General features: G+C 31.8%; 1 protein-coding gene across 1 annotated transcript; it reads right to left on the bottom strand.

The window, feature by feature from the left end:
- Nucleotides 1-1,755: 1,755 nt before the first annotated feature.
- On the bottom strand, nt 1,756-16,213 carry LOC134693649 (uncharacterized). Its single transcript, XM_063554532.1, has 5 exons — nt 16,088-16,213; nt 10,674-10,811; nt 7,426-7,555; nt 6,307-6,496; nt 1,756-2,954 (listed from the first exon to the last, which is right to left on the bottom strand). Exons 2-5 carry the CDS (start codon nt 10,689-10,691, stop codon nt 2,711-2,713), a joined length of 582 nt encoding a protein of 193 aa, XP_063410602.1. The 5' UTR covers nt 10,692-10,811; nt 16,088-16,213; the 3' UTR covers nt 1,756-2,710.
- Nucleotides 16,214-17,107: the final 894 nt, after the last annotated feature.

Below are 17,107 nucleotides of genomic sequence, written 5' to 3'. Positions count from 1 at the left end.
CATTAAGTCATCTACAACAAATTGAAATCACACATACTGTTTACCATAAAAGGCATCCATAATGTCGACATTCGTTTTGCTCATTGATCAGTTCAAAAAGAACCACTAATTGGTGGATTATACCTCAATTGACGTATTATCCATCAGAAGGTGGATATAGAGATAGACCAATTCGAGTATAATATAAACAAAAAAGAAGATGTGGTATAATTACAAATGAGAAAACTGTCCACAAGAGACCAAAATGACACAGACATTACCAACTATATGTCACCGTGCGGCCTTCAACAATGAGCAAAGCTTATACCGTATAGTCAGCTATTAAAGTCCCCGATAAGACAAGGTAAAAAACAAGAAAACTAACGGCCTTATTCATACAAAAAGTTAACAAAAACAAATATGTCACACATAAACAAACGACAACCACTGAATTACAGGCTCCTGACTGGATACAGACACACACATAAATAATGTGGCGGGGTATAATGTTATTTTCTTCAAATAAACATGATAAAATCGTTTAATGAAATTCGCGCTTTCTTTTTTTATTTGCACATAACATCTGAACCTTTGAATGGTACTCATTTATCACATGAAGTCCGTTCTGAAACATTGTGCTGCATTTGCAGTGACAAACTCAAAACAAAATTTGCACCTCATTTACCCACCTATTAATTCTTTGTTTGAGGTTTCAAAACTTATTTTTTTCTTCGATTGCTTGTGTAAACTTCTTTCAATAAACTACCGGAAGCTGCTACAGCTGCTGAAAGATCCAAAACGTTGCTGGTGAGTAGAAGTCATCAAATCCGTAAAAAATAACTCTATCAAATGAAGAAAATAGTACAGGCGTCAGGCAATTAGAAGAAAGGTACAGTCAACAGTGTTACCAGAAATAAATTGGGTAAGTATATTTGAGACAGTTATCAATACATTAATTCATTTCCTTTCATTAAAATTAATAAAGCAATTAATTGCATAAGACACGTCAGTATGGAAAAAGACAAAGTTGAAAATAAATCAGTAAAACGAACAAACAAAGAAATACACCATTTTTGGTACTGAATTGGGAGTATCTAGATATTATAATTTTTTTCTTTTTTACAAAGGCTGAAGGGAGGGCTGAAGAGAATATTATGGCCAAACATAGATACCATGCAACCGTCATTCACCACAATCCGGGAAAAAATCTAAAAGGACAGTCCACTGAAGCTAAAAGCATGACATAGGGAAGATATACCCATCTTTCATAGAAGTTTCAAAGGCCCAAGCAAAATCCTTGTATGCAATTCTAAAAAAAGTAGGTTATATACAATCATACCTGTTTGCATCAATTTTAGATTAAGTGATCATACCGGTGGTATTCGAAATTAAACAGACAACTACCGTTATAGTCCTTCAGAAGTACTTGCAGTAGCTTCATTAACTGCTTGTGAAACAACTTCCTTGTAGAATGTTATAAAGTCATGTTTGGTTCTTTTTTGTTCATGATCATTATGTTACAAATAAGTCTTTTGTACATACCTATTAATCTTTTTTTTTTTTATATCAGTTGGAAGTACCAAATCCAACAAGAAGGGATGACATTTTCTAACATTGTTTATTTACATTTAATTCTTATTATCGAGGAAGAAAGACCTTCAATTGTTCTCTGAAGAATTGTTTTTTATTTTATTTTTATACTCTTGACTTTTAATTATTACATGCAAACGCCAATTTGGCAGAGTGTATATATCTCAGAATTCTTTTTATCTCAAGTTTTGTCTAATGGCATCAACAGTTTCTGAACAACTGCTACAAAAATTAACATCTGTTGTTTACAACTAAAATTTATACATGCAAATTATATTTTTTATAACTCTCTCATCACTGAACTAATGAAAAGAATGAAAATTATTTAAACTGTGACTTCCCAACATGCATGAATATCAATTTAACTATATTATTTGTCAATGCTTTTAGAAATTGTTGATCTTCTAAAATTCAAATGCATAAAACAATAACAATTATGATATCAGTAATTATAAAAACACAATAGTTAACAAAACACCATAATCGATGTCACACACCATACCGCCATTTTGAAGTTAAGTTTTAGGGTCCTATATGTCGAACTCTATAAGCAACATCAGGTTAGATTGTTCATACAAATTAAAAGTTCTGGTATATACAGTCTAGTCCACAAATCGTCTGTAGGTATTAAGTAACAAAATGTTATAGTTCTGCGTGGTTTTGTTTTGGCTAGTAAACTGCAAGCATCACTAGTTCGGTATAGGTTTATCTAACGTTATATAAAATAACTTCAGTTCAGCATATTAGTATTTTGATATAAGAATAGATCGAATCCATGAAATATCATCATCTGTCATTCAACACAAGTCCGAGACCAATGATATAATGTTCCAATTGTTCTTATATACATGGATAACCTAACTATAACACTATCTGCGTGAAAACTAATTTAAATTCCATGGATTTCAAAAGACTGTGCAATAAAAATTTCTATATTATTTCATTTTCACTTCTGATATTCAATAATGCTTGCAACCATTTGATCACATTTCACTAAAAATAACAGAATTATATTTCAAAGTCTTAGAATGCACAACATGTACATGTATGATACTCCCGATATGACCTATAAATTTAGCATATTTATTCTGTAAACACAATATCTGAGTGAAAAATAATGAGTTTGCTTGCAATATCATCATCAAAGAACCATCACCATCGTTATCCATGGATGACATAACAATGATTGAGCACTTGGGCGGACTATTTGATTCGGGTGAAGTGCATACTTTATAAAGAGCCAGCATGCATCTGTACTAAATGTTGGTCGATAAGCATCAATGGAACAATACCCACATTGAACTCCAATAAAAATGGAATTAAAATAATTTTCAGACTGCGGAGGAAATCCTGTTATAATTTCTATGACAGTACAAGCTAGGCTCCTGTAAAACAAAAATAAAGTTAAATTATCATCAAACTTCTGTGAAATTCATCCATCTATCCATCAGTCCTTCTCTTTATCCATCCATCCATCATCCATCCTTTTATCCCTCTCTACATCTATCTATCTTCCTCTTCTTCCCTGCATCAAACCTATCATCCATCACTCCTATTCTTTTCTCCATCCCTCCCTCTCTCCCATTAATTGATCGATCCCGTCCGTCAATCTTATTTTCTTCAAAACACTTACCAATTATTCTCTCCGTCCGTTTCTCCCATCCGTTCCTTCATTCATTTATCCCTCCTATTCATCCATTCAATCCCTTCATCACTCCTTCCATTCACTCTAATTCATTTATCCCATCCATCTATTAATCCCTCCAAGCTTTCCCTTTATTCATTCTCTAATCCCCTTATCCTTCTGTCTCATTCATACATCTATCCATCCAATATGCACATCAATCCATCCAATCTGTACATCAATCCACACAATTCATCCTATACCTTTCATTAATTCTATCCCACCCTATCCCTCCATTTACTATGTCCTCAAACTATTATTTCCCATCCGTCCATTTAAAACCTCCAATCGAACAGTCCCTCAAATCCTATCAATCTATTCCCAAACCATCCCATCCTATCCATCAAATCTATTCTATCCGTCATTTCTATCCGCAAAGAAAAGGTATGCTTACTGAACTGACCCACTTAGACATTCCTGTTACAATTGATTTGTTATTGTTTGGTAATGACAACTTAGATACAAAAGACAATTTTGTAATATTTTCAGTAGAACAAAAATATATAAAAGAAATTCAGCGTTTCTCACTATGATGATAATCTTGCTGGTTATTGTTTTATTTACTACTCTACAGTACAGACGTTGTTTTGTTCGAATGATCGATTTTTTGTTCATAACGGTTAACATAATGATTTGCCTCAATGGATTTCAATTATTGAAGTTTATACAAAAGAGGGACGAAAGATACCAAAGGGACAGTCAAACTCATTAATCTAAAAAAAAAACTGCCATGGCTAAAAATGAAAAAAGACAAACAGACAAACAATAGTACACATGACACAACATAGAAAACTAAAGAATAAACAACAAGAACCCTACCGAAAACTAGGGGTGATTTCAGATGCTTCGGGAGGGTAAGCAGCTCCTGCTCGACATTTGGCACCCGTAGTGTTGCTTATGTGATAACAAATCCGTTAAATAGTCTAAATCTGTCGATCACATTCCTGAAAGGAAGGGGATTGTAGTTACGACTTCAAATCATATCCGATATCATTTGTGCAGTGGTTATTCCATAACGGTCAAAATTTGATTGATACAAAAACGATACTTACATTAAATCTATGTTCTTTTCATCCCTTTATCCGTATTTTTAACGTCAGAATTTAATGTCCGTATCACAATTATATGTATTCACAATATTGCACGTTACCTTTTACAACTTATAGAGGTAAATAGGTAGTCATTGAAAAACTCACTAGTAACAGTAGGTGTTTTCCTTTGGACTGACCGTTTGGGTGTGGTTGGTTATTCAAATTAAAAACGTTTGATATCCATTAAGCCGTTTCTATTATTTTTTGTATATAATATTATAATAACAATTGTTGAGATGTATTTAATTATTTTGCATGCCTTCATGCTTATTAGAAAATTACATTGATTGATTGTTCGTTGCTTATAAGCGTCCAAAGAAAATTACAAATTTATGTAATGTGCTTTATAAGTATAATAAAATTGAGATAGAAATGGGGAATGTGTCAAAGAGACAACAACCCGACCATAGAAAAAAAACAACAACAGAAGGTCGCCAACAGGTGTATATTAAATGTATATATTATGGAGAAGACGGAAATAAGTTCAAAAACTTGTGATTATCCATTTGGTTTGAACAATAAAATATGTTTAAACTAAACTTATTCCAACCTTCTCATACCTGCCCACATCCAATCTATTCCATTCTATCCATTGCTTTATCTCTTTTTTTTTTCAATTCAAAATCTGATTAACTGCAAGATTTATCTTATCCATCCTTCCAGCTACATATATAATGTATACAGCCCTCTATCATACATCTTTCATGAATGTGTAATAATGTATATGGGTGAAGGTACACACATTTTTTTTTGAAAGAATCATGTATATCCCATATCATTTTTATCTTTTCAAATTTCTTAGATATGTATTTTTCAATAATTTATAACATAACAAGTTGAAATATAATGCAGTTTGTTCTTAAAAATGAGATTATTCACAGATTTACAAAACTGACAGCATTTTTTTTCACGACAATAACCCCAAAATATGTAAAATAAAGGAAAATTCTGAAAATCATCAAAAATGGGTATTTTGAAAGGTTCGTAGCAGAAAAAAAGATTTGCACCACCATATGAATTTTTTTCACCAATTATTTTTTAACAGTCTTATAAAACCACAAATCAGGTTAAGAAAAACAAATTCATTCTAGAAATGTTTGGCTCCTCAGAGATGTACATTGTACATCCTTAACAAAAGTGAATTCTTCCTTCGAAGGCAGGTTGTGAGCTTACATAAACGGTGACCCCATATTTTTATTGATTTTTTTATTAAGTATAGGATAAAATTTATTTATAGAACAGTTAGGGAAATTCTATATTAAAAAAATTAGATTTAAGATTTAAGATTTTCAAGTGTCATCCAGGTTTAGTATCTTATTAGCTTTTTCTTTAATTGAAAGATGTATTACAAACATATGGTTTTGCAACACACACAAACATGTTCCCATACAACGGTACCAATTTTTGTGCACCAGCTGTGCCGTTTGATAATCAATGTCTCTTCAGTGAGGCCAAAATATTTCAAAACGCTAAATGTTTTAAAAGGATGAAGAGCTACAAAATATACAGTTTATAAAGACATATACAATAAAAGTGTATATTGTTGTTTTTTCTATGGTCGGGTTGTTGTCTCTTTGACACATTTTTTTTTAGTGTTAATTCACATTGCGATAAGACGTGTCACGGTACTTCTCTATCCCAAAGGCAATTGTTTTTAATGTTATGTTTGTTATTTTCGTGGATCTTTGTCTGATGATTGGTCCGTTTTTGAGTGTGGTACATTTTAGTGTTGTGTCGTTGTTCTCCTCTTATACTTAATGTGTTTCCCTCAGTTTTCGTTTGTTTTTGTCCATAGATTTATGAGTTTTGAACAGCAGTATACTACTGTTGCCGTTCTTTATTCCTTGTTTCCATTCTTAATTGTATTAATGTCATAAACAACAATTCTAATTCAAATAGTAATGTTAGGTTATGATAATTGTATTATGTAAGACTTAATAATAAGACAACATTTTGCCTTACCATATATCTGCAGGAAATCCATATAATACATTTGGAAAACCAAGACCTCGAATTTCTGGTGCCATATGTGATGGTGTACCGATCATTTGTGTCTGTAATCCAAATACTCCTCCATAAAAACAAGGTTGCTTTGTTATACCAAAATCACTTATTTTTACCCTACTAAATGAATCAATTACTACGTTATCTGCTGTAATGTAAAAGACAAATAATTTGAAAGAATTAAGTAAGTACAAATAATTTGAAAGAATTTTAAAATTTAACAGAAAAGCAATTCGGACGAATAATGTCTATTAATTTTAGTGTTTTTTTTACGAAAACACGGCAGTGTTGGTTTGATGATTTTAAAAAACAGCATGATTTTTTTTTAAGGTATGGTAATAATCTACTGATTTAATATCAAAGGCAACATAAAATGCAAAACAAAATTAAAATGTCTTTTAACTCAGGTATAAACTTACTGATTAGTACCCCGTTCACACTAGGACTTTTAGATCGATTTAAACATGTTAAACTAGGCCGGTTTACTAACGATCGAGTAAATGACCAATGTGAACGATCTAAATCAGTCTCAACTTAAACACCAAAAGAGGTTTTGAAATTTGCATCGATCTAAAAAAAAAACTTTACTTTAAATGTGTACGCTACGACCGATTTAAATCGAAAATAATGTATGCTAATGTACAGCAGCAAAACTGTGTCAGAGGTTCTTTGTTTAACCAATATTTCTCTTCCAGTAGACCTTCAAAACAAACTAAAACATGATGGCCTTGCCGTATCATACATTTGCAAAATATGTTTCCTTTTCTTGTGTTGATTGTTCTCTTTTTATGAACTGCATGCAGTATTTCGTTGTTACATGTTTTTTTCCTTCTCAAAATTAAAGAAACCTGCATTAACACCAGTATCAAAAGATCAAGTGAAATAACAATGTTATCCAATGTATTTTCTGGTGTGTGTACCAGTGTAGCATCACATGACTGATATAGATCGCTAGGATTAAATATAATGTGAATGCTAACTGTTTTTTTTTCTTTTAAATCGATTCCAATTAATCCTATTTAAAAAAAAAACGTTGTCTCCAATAGAAATTGTTGATCAATATTTAACTTTTCGTACCTTTGATATCCCTGTGAACAATACCATGCAAATGGAGATACGAAATACCGTATAAAATCTCCCTGGTGATATATTTTGCATCGCTGTCACTGATACAACCAACTCGATTGCATAATTCTTTTAGTGATCCCTGTTTACAAGAAAAGCATATTAAGCTATAAAATTGAGAATGGGAATGGGGAATATGTCAAAGTGACAACAACCCGATCATAGACACCATAGTATTAAGCTAAGCTATTTGAAAGCTTTCGAAAATAAGCAATCGTTCATTTTACATTTATTTGAAAATTAATAGTATCGGACGTTATTGCGGTATCATATTTATGTGCTGTTATTTTTTTAGTGAAGCTATTTGTTGTACAGCATCCTTTAGTTTTACATCTGTATTTAACTTAATGAACTTAGGCCAGGTTTTAACATATAATTTTTCATCATGATACACTTGGAAAACGTATATAAATATATGTCACTGAACAGAATATAATTTTTATGCTAATAAATATTTCAGTGAGTCATTTCTTTCTATATATCCTTATTCTCCATAATACTGTTCAGGAACTTGGTTTATAGGTATTTAATATTTGATCAACTTGGTTTACTATTGATTTATCTATTATTATATACTTTTGAAAACTAAACATTCGTGCTGAAAGTCTCATTATGCACTGCAATTACGAACATCCAAATATGATCGTAATTTTACTCACATGTAAGATGATCGTAGCTGTCTATTCCAACGAAGCGTTTTCTGACAAATGAAATTGTCTTGTATGCGAACAATTGTACAGTTTCAACAGATATTGTGATAACAATAAAGGAAGATCACTGAAGGGGATTGGAACGTCCAAATAGACAGGTTTACCATAAACCGATACCGATACTGACACTGAAACTGAACGTGAAGCCAGTAAAAGTAGTGAGGTTGATTGTAAATGTTTCTGAAGTTAAGTAACTCAACCATTTTACTCGATTATATTGTTTGAAACTTTATTACATTAGATGGAGGAATAGTTCAATTCATCAATTCACATGAATCTATCAACAAAACAAATTTAAATTTAACCATTATAAAATACACTAGTCATGTAATTATATACACTTTTAAGAGACAATTCATTTAGGTGACGTTTTAAGGAAACAGCTGCACATAGTTCTACAAAAGGTGCAATATAGTTCCGACTATGTCTATACAGATATCCAATTGTTTTATAAATTTTCATTTGTCTTATTGAATGTTAGATACATTCTTGTTGCACGAATCTTTTCTTTGATAACTTTGCGTTCATCTCAGACTATTGCATTAAGATTGCGTAGCTGTCTTATAGTATATTGTGTAGAAATAAGATTTGCAGATGCGTATATAGTATCGTCAAGTAAGTAACAATTACGATGAAAGAATAACATCTCGTGTGGACCCGATTGCAACCATCAATCTGTTAGTTATCTCGTCAGTCACGGGTTATGACCAAGGAAACCATATTTGAAGTATTTTATTTTCTTTCCTGTGTCTGCTATTTGCAATTGATTGAGTGATTTATACTATGGGAGGCGTGATCAGTAGATCCAACCGCTGCTTCCAATTCTGGCCAATGACTCTTCATCGATACCCTTTTTTATTAGAAGGCCATGTTTCTGTTGATATGAAAGCTCGTTGAATAATTTGCCACATTTCACGTACAATTCCCCCCTTCGACGAAACGTGCTTTATAATTAATGTACAGCAATATTTTTTTTAAATTTATCAAAATACTTATTGTATTTCACTTGCATTTGTGTATTTAACATGTTTCTAAATTTGTCTTTGTTTCGAAAAGTGATGAATTAAAGTAAAACTCCATCTAGTCCATTTCAATTTCAAACAATAGCATGTCGTAAAAGAGCTGAGTTAATTAAAAATTATAAACATTTACCATTTATTTCACTACTTTGGTTTTGTTTTAGTATCGGTGTCAGTTTCAGTTTCGGTATCGGCTTATGGTTAACATGTCTATTGGTGAGTGCGCAAATGATTATGATAGTTATCAAAGGTACCAGGATTATAATTTTGATTTTGCGACATTTCGTTTTTCTTTATCGACAAGTAATTTATTAGTGAAATACATTGTGGTTAATAACTATTGATTGATTTCATCTACTTTAAATACTGTAGATATGGTATTGAACATTTAATATTAATTACCAGTTTGGTAACATTTGCGAACACTTTCATATACAATAGTACCTTTCGAAAAGCCGATATGTTTGCGGTATTCAGAATTCAATACCTAAAGTACATATATCTTCAAAAACAACGGTATATTGATGGGTCTTCAAAGTGCTCCACGAAACCTCTATCTAAGTTATAAAGATCTTTTAAACAGTGGTATAAATGTACAACAAAAGGTAGAACTACAAAAGTCAGTTGAAAAGGCTTAACTCATCAGATGGACAAAAAAAACTAAGTGGACGTGGCTGGGTACTTTAACATCCCGACAACAAAAAGACACTTGATATTCCGATAAAAATATGTTTTCACCTCTTATCTCATTTTTTACTATAATTTCAAAAAAATATTTTGAGCTTAAACCCTATTGTTTCAAACAATTGTATTCACTCTCTGTAAAGATTAAAATAACCAAAAATATGAAGCTTCTGACAAACATTTCGAGTAGGCATGAGCCACCTATACACTCATTTTGTGCATTTTTCAAAATCGTACTACTCTTTTTAATAAAAATCACCATAGACGAAGTAACGATCATAATTGTCTTTTTTGAACTTCGGTGTTCGTTCCTGTGGTTGTTTTTTTGCTATCATTAGGGAAAAAAATCAATGATAATGCTTAAAGCGGTTTTTCTTGACATAATACAAACGGACAAAAATTCTGTTAAAGTGGAGAAATTGTGCTGTTCGTAATTACAGTTACAGTCATCAAGTTGACACCATTGATTAAGATTTGAGTTGAAAAAAAAACATATAAGCCCGTGTCCTTTTCTCTTTGGTAGTTTTGGTGTGCAGTTACTGATTTTATTCATGGATGGCAACCCATGACCCTTCCTTTTCTGTTTATAAAATACATTGTACTTAATACTTTTAACATTTCTTAAAAGTATACAATTTATTACAGATAAATGATCTGAATAATACTCAATAAAGCTTAAAATAAAAAAAGAATTATTACCTTGATTAACAGATTAATAAACAAAGAATAACAAACAAACCAATAGACACAGACAAATATATAGTATTAATGTAATTGAAAACAATACCTTGTCCATAAATTCCATGAACAGATACAACGTAGAAGATATTCAATCAGTGGCGTTAATCAAACCAAGACAAGTGATAATATTCGGATGTGATAACTTGTTTAGAAGATTGCATTCGTCAATGAAGAGTTTAGCGTGCTGTGAAAAAGAAATACAACAACTGATATTACAAATTTAAATTTCGACATTTTCGAGTCTAAGTTACATGTGGTCTACCGAAAACAAACTGTGCAATAGTTCGGCTGATTGGTGCAGATAAAGAGCAGAATTGCTCACTTAATGAGGAAAGCATGACACTTTGCACAGTAGTTCTTGGTTGTATAATATTGGATTGTTCAGCTATGGACCCACTCAGAAAAATACAATATGGTTGCCATTTTCAAGATGGCGGGAAAAAGTTATAAATATAAAGATTGTTCACAAGTTATTCTAAATAATTACGGAAATAAAAGTAATGATTGTTAAAAAATGTCTTCATGTTCTTAAATTTGTTACATTAAAAATAAATAAATTAGTTTGATTATTTCTATAACGCATACATTTGCTGCATATACAAAAAACAAATAGTAAAAATCAAAATGTAAATATGTACATGCACATGTAACATGTTATTGGCGTATATACAACATTTAGTCCTGGTATCTATGATGAGTTTATTGTAATTGTTCTTTAATCACATTCAGTTTTAATGGTTGGAATGAAATAGGTTGAAGTGAGTCGATTGGTCATTGGTAAAGGTCGGTTAAATGTGGTGACATATTATGTGATTTTCAGGCAGTTCCGAGGGCACCTTGTCTCGTGTCTCTTCAATGCTACGTCTTACGTCAGTTATCGTGTTTTCATCTGCCGTACCCATTAAATCGTCAAATCATTTTATATAACCAATAGTAGTACCTTTCTTCGTGCGAAAATTAATGTTTAAGTATGTACTCTTCTGGCGATTTTAACGTAATTTAGAAGTGGTCAACGGGAGATAATTCGCCATAAACTTCGAGGTCGGAAAATGGCTGAAAAAGTCATATTTCGCAGAAGATAAATATTATCGTTTAAATGTACATTAATTGTTTCCATATTGTCATTAAGGTAACTTCCGACACTAAGGGAGACACCAACGATTTACTGGTATTAGACTGGTTTGCGATTTACGTCATTGTATATATCGCCTATATAACGATGTCACGGTAACAGCTTTGTTGTCGTCTGTTAACGGATAAACAATACTGGTTAGTCAATATATACGTTTTTTTCGTCATTGGTCGCATACGCAGGGGAGGACATTTCATCAAAAAGGATAACAGCGCTCTTTGAGAATGAATAATTTAAACAGCCTCAGTCGGGAAAACCACACTTATACTCTCACTAATAATTCGCAAGATGTAAGTTTTAGTGAGTTGGACGTTGGACAATCGGTGTCCGTTCACAGTGACCCTTCTTTTGACGAAACATGGAAAGAAGGTCATCGGGTACTCGAACTTTTCCACCTCGCACAGAATCTCGTCTGCAAAATGTGTAACTGTCCCTTGCAGTTAATTGACACTGTCGGCAAACGGAAGTACGGCCTTGGTAGCATTTTGTTCATTACCTGTAGTAGCTGCAGAGCTTGTAACAGTGTGGAAGAGGGAAAAAGAAGTAAGACTGGTGCATTTTTAGCTAGTGAATTCAAAAGTTGCATTAGGTAAGAATTTACAAGATTCTCTCTAGATTCTGTCTACTATTTTTACTGGGTGGAGGGTTATGGTTTCATGTCTTGTATAAAACGAACCTGCCCCACACCTCTCCTTTCCTTTTTTGAATTCCCCTCAATTCTGGTCTTGGGTTTATGGGTTTGGGATGAAAAAATATATTTTTAGGGGAAGTGCAGCCCAATTTTTTTATGAATCTGGACTTTTAAATTTATGCATTTATTTTTCAATTTTTACCCCCTCCCCCTTCTATTTCAAATTTGAGAAACAAATGCAGTTTATGGATATAATATATTTATGTATTGTGGATTCATTACTATTCGTTGGATAACAATTTTCGTGGGTTTCGTGGGTGCAGGTGAACCACAAATTCAAATGTCCAACAAATAACAAATTTTCAATGGACTTTGTATACAGAGATTGACAAAACCACGAAATCAAATATCCACGAAAATACAAATTTTCAGCAATCCACGAAGATTGATACCCACGAAAATAAAGGAATCCACAGTACTATGTATACTTTTATTTAGTGACCATTTTGGTGAACTTTATCATATCACACATTCAAAAATTTCAACCTCACAATTATAGGGTAGATGAATAAATAAACATGGTTTTACGTACATGTTGGTATATCATCTTCTTTAGGGCATACAGTATTATTAGTGAATCATTAGGCATAATAAGAAATGTATATGAGTCTTTGACCTCTAAGTATAAATGTAGATATGGATTTACAATCATATAGATAAATTATGTAAAAAATGTTATATTCCAAAGAAGTAAGAACTTGAAGTATTTTATTGTAATATTTAGATTTAGTATTATCTAAATTACCAATATGCAGACTGTTGTTATCACAATGTCAATGTTTTTAGATTGAAAATACTTGATTTTTTAGGAATGATACATGCAGGAATCGGGGCCACACATGTCAACAATGTTCTTGGTGCATTGAATGTTCCTCCTGTGAATCCCTACCATCAAGAAAAAGGAAAATAAAATTTGGAAAACAATATTTGAAGTTGCAAGAGAATCATGTCAATCAAATCAAAAGAAGGAACAGTTAATGAGTAATGGAAACGTAATTTAATATTATTTAGGCAGATATTTTTGAAGCAATGTTTTGATAATTTTACAAAGTATAGAGCATTATGGGGACTGTATATTTAATTTTGTCTTTGCCGTCCGAAAAAAAAAATTAGATCTATACATGATTCAGATATTGGTTATAAATTTAGGTTGAGGAACAATATTTAAAATTAGATTAATTGCTTTGCTGATCACAGCTTGATACGAAGGCAGAGATCCAAACCTGAACAGTTGGGACAAACTTGGATTCAATATTCAAACTTGGTACAGGTCTGAATTGGGATTTTTTTTTTTTTTTTAAATAATGATATTTAAAGATTTTTTTTAAATTTCTGAAATTAGAATTGATAAATAAAATCCCCCCTTTTTCACCTTCCCTTCTCCTTTATTTGAACTGGGCTCTAAATAGGATGCATAGCCTCGCTTTCAATCTGGTTCTTAACCATTTACAACTAACATTCATATTTCAAAACAATGTACGGTTATTCTATATGTATTATTACAAATAACAATGTTGACAGCCTAATTATTCATTTAATTTTATATTTACTATGTTTATAGCTACATACTAATTGAACATAGCATGTTCTTTCATTTATTTTATTTTTTTTGTCATTTAGGTTGAAGCCCGTTTTGATGCAGGGTGGCAAAAGCGGGGTACTTGTTGGAATTATGATAGTAATACAGGTAAATTAAAACATATTAGGCTTTAACTTGATTAATAAAAAAATTATTCCCTATACATTTAATACATCACACACACATAAGAATATAGCAAAAATGAAACAAGTAGCAATATGAACATATATATAAAAATAGCAGGATATGGAGTAAATGTACATATGTACATGCAACAACATTGCAAACTATACAAAGACAAAATAAAAACATGTTATCAATAAACAGGTTTTTTTTCCTGTTCTTCATCTTGACAGTTCATTAATGGAACATTAACCTTCAAACTGTAATGCAACAATATCATACATATGACTATAACGGCTGTCATCACAAAGAATTATAGACAACACCTGGGTCAATCTAATTTGTCCACAATTATCATTAGGGAAATAAAATCTAAAAGTCACATCATGCACATTGGAGCTTGTAAATTCTTAACATCATAATTACTTTGTGATAATTTTAGAAGCATTCACAAATGTTCATGGGATGCTTCACTTTGCGTTTTTTTTTTTGTAATTTTCTCATTATAAGCATGATGAGAAATTTTATTCAGTGTATAAGTTAATTTATCAGAAAAAAAATTAATCGATAGATACATTCAACTTATTGTTGATATGCAAATCATATTATAATAAATGTAATATTGCAAACATGTATCTTAGAATAATTTTTATATTGTAAATTTTATGACATGTCAGCATGATCGGAACAATGACGGGAAAAGTCATAGACTTCTATGTTATTCTAAAAAGATATTAAAAATCTATTTCGCAACACTTTGTAATTGAAGATGACTTTTTGAAACTTTTCAAAACAATTGACATTTGATTGGGAATAAAACACATACCAAATCTTGTTGCACACCCAATCTACCCTTTCTTCGGTGCAATCACCACCAAACTCAACCACATTCTCCCCTTTGAAGTACAATGTTAGAGAAATCCATAAACTTATACACAAGTTAGTGTCTAGAAGGTAAAAACATGTGTGTTTAAGGCTCTTTTCTGGTCCCTGATTCCTACATGTTTGATGACCTCAAACCGTACATCCAGCCTTCCCTTTGTGATAAAGAACCTTATGGTACAATGCCAGAGACAACCATGCACTTGCACACAAGTTATTACCGCATATGGTGCAAGAAAATTGGTACCGTCAATTTTATTATTGTCCGGAAACTACACAAATGCTTGTTTTGTCCCTTTTTCTACACTGTTGGTACCACAACCCCCACAATCAATCACAACCTTCTTTTTTGTGTTGTTGAACCTTCTTGAAAAATTTCATAAAGATACATTCACTTAAACTGAAGTCATTGTCCTGAAACTAAATATCTCTTCGGACGACGAAGACGATGATGACATCATAGAATTTTACGAACCCCAAACAGGTTTGCTGTCGTATAACATGTATACTAACTGAAAAAATGTCCTTCAAAATAACAAATTGAAGGGGCAGCAACCAAACAAGGGGTTGATTGATATGTTTTAAAATTTAAGCCAGAAAGATTTTGAGCTGCTAAAACATATTTACTTCTTTTTTACTGTAAATGATTCCCAGGTTCAGAGATTGAAGCCAAAACTGCATATTACCAACATGTTGTATTTCTAGCCATTGTTGCCATAATTAAATTGATGATGAACAGGGCATTGGGATTACATTTTAAACTAGATACCCTACGGATTTTTTATTTCAAGTTTACAGTTTAACTCGACTATCTATTATAATATTTAAGAAAATAATTTCCTTAAGTTTACCGATTCATGGACAGCAACCCGACAATATGTTCTGTAATGTGCATGAAAATGTCAAGGCAGATAGATCTTGACCTGGTGGACATTTTTCCCACTCGTCATATTTGCTCTTAATGCTTTAATTTCAGATTTTACCCGCATGATATATTTTTACCAATAGGGGATATCTTGGTTGAATACTCCAAAACAATTCAAATAATCTTACCGATTCTGAATTTTGATTCGACACTGTTTTGACTGCCCAGTAATGTTGTTTTTTTTCGCTAAATATACTTTGCCAAATCCTTCCTTTCCAATACGTTTTTCAAATGTGTATCCATTTGGGGGAGAAACATCTGAAAATATAAATCAATTGTATCAATGCATTAATATTTATGTTTGAATCGTGTATGATGAAATGGGCATTTTGTATATTTAGTTGTGCATGTAACAAAACTATCAAGACAGCATAAACTATGCAGTAAAGTGTGAATACCAACTTTCAACCCTCCAATTTGATCTGTTTATTTCCAGTCAGGGTATTCTTGAATCAGTGTTGACGTCAAAATGTTTGAATGTTTAAAAATGTAAAAGGTCAACATGCATATGTAGCGGTGATTTTTATAAAGTTGAGGAAGTCAATAATTACAGATTCAGATATGAAAATTAATATAAGTTAATATTAAAGTCATATGAGATGGGTGAACAGTGAAACATAATCTTAAAACAATTCATAAATATATCATAAACTTTATCTTCTGTGTACGATTTTATCGATTTTATATTAATATGTTGCATACGTTTCGTTTAATTGTGTAAAAATGTTATAACCGGTCAGTGTTGTAAACATATTACAGCTAAATTAATGGTCGTGTTTTGAAGCCTAAGGCCGTGTTCACATTGACCTAAATTCGGTGTTGTGTTAGTGTAACTCACACGTAAACTAAACACAATTGCGTTCCCATTGATAAAACTCAATGTTTACATGTAGTTTAAATCATGTTTTATCTACACACAGTCGATAGTCAATGTAGGCCTTGTTTAGGTTAAGTGTAGACAAAACTAGGCATTTAGGACATAAGTTTTACCGTGTATATATTTAAGGAGGAAACTATTTTTGAGTAAAATTGATATTTTTGATAATTATTAGTATAGTTCTTTACAGAAATTATTGTCTAAATTTTACATATTTTTTTTTTGTTAACCCCTGATCAAGACTCATCATTGCCGAACCCATAAGACAGCA

Source organism: Mytilus trossulus, chromosome 12, assembly GCF_036588685.1.
Source record: "Mytilus trossulus isolate FHL-02 chromosome 12, PNRI_Mtr1.1.1.hap1, whole genome shotgun sequence".
Taxonomy (NCBI): domain Eukaryota; kingdom Metazoa; phylum Mollusca; class Bivalvia; order Mytilida; family Mytilidae; genus Mytilus; species Mytilus trossulus.
This window is presented reverse-complemented; position numbering and strand designations above follow the sequence as displayed.

Excerpts from the sequence above, each read along its gene's own strand:
- LOC134693649 (XM_063554532.1), bottom strand. Across the intron at positions 6,497-7,425 it reads TGTTCACAGGGATATCAAAG|CAGATAACGTAGTAATTGAT; the intron begins GTACGAAAAGTT and ends TTTACATTACAG. Across the intron at positions 2,955-6,306 it reads GGATTTCCTGCAGATATATG|GAGCCTAGCTTGTACTGTCA; the intron begins GTAAGGCAAAAT and ends TTTGTTTTACAG.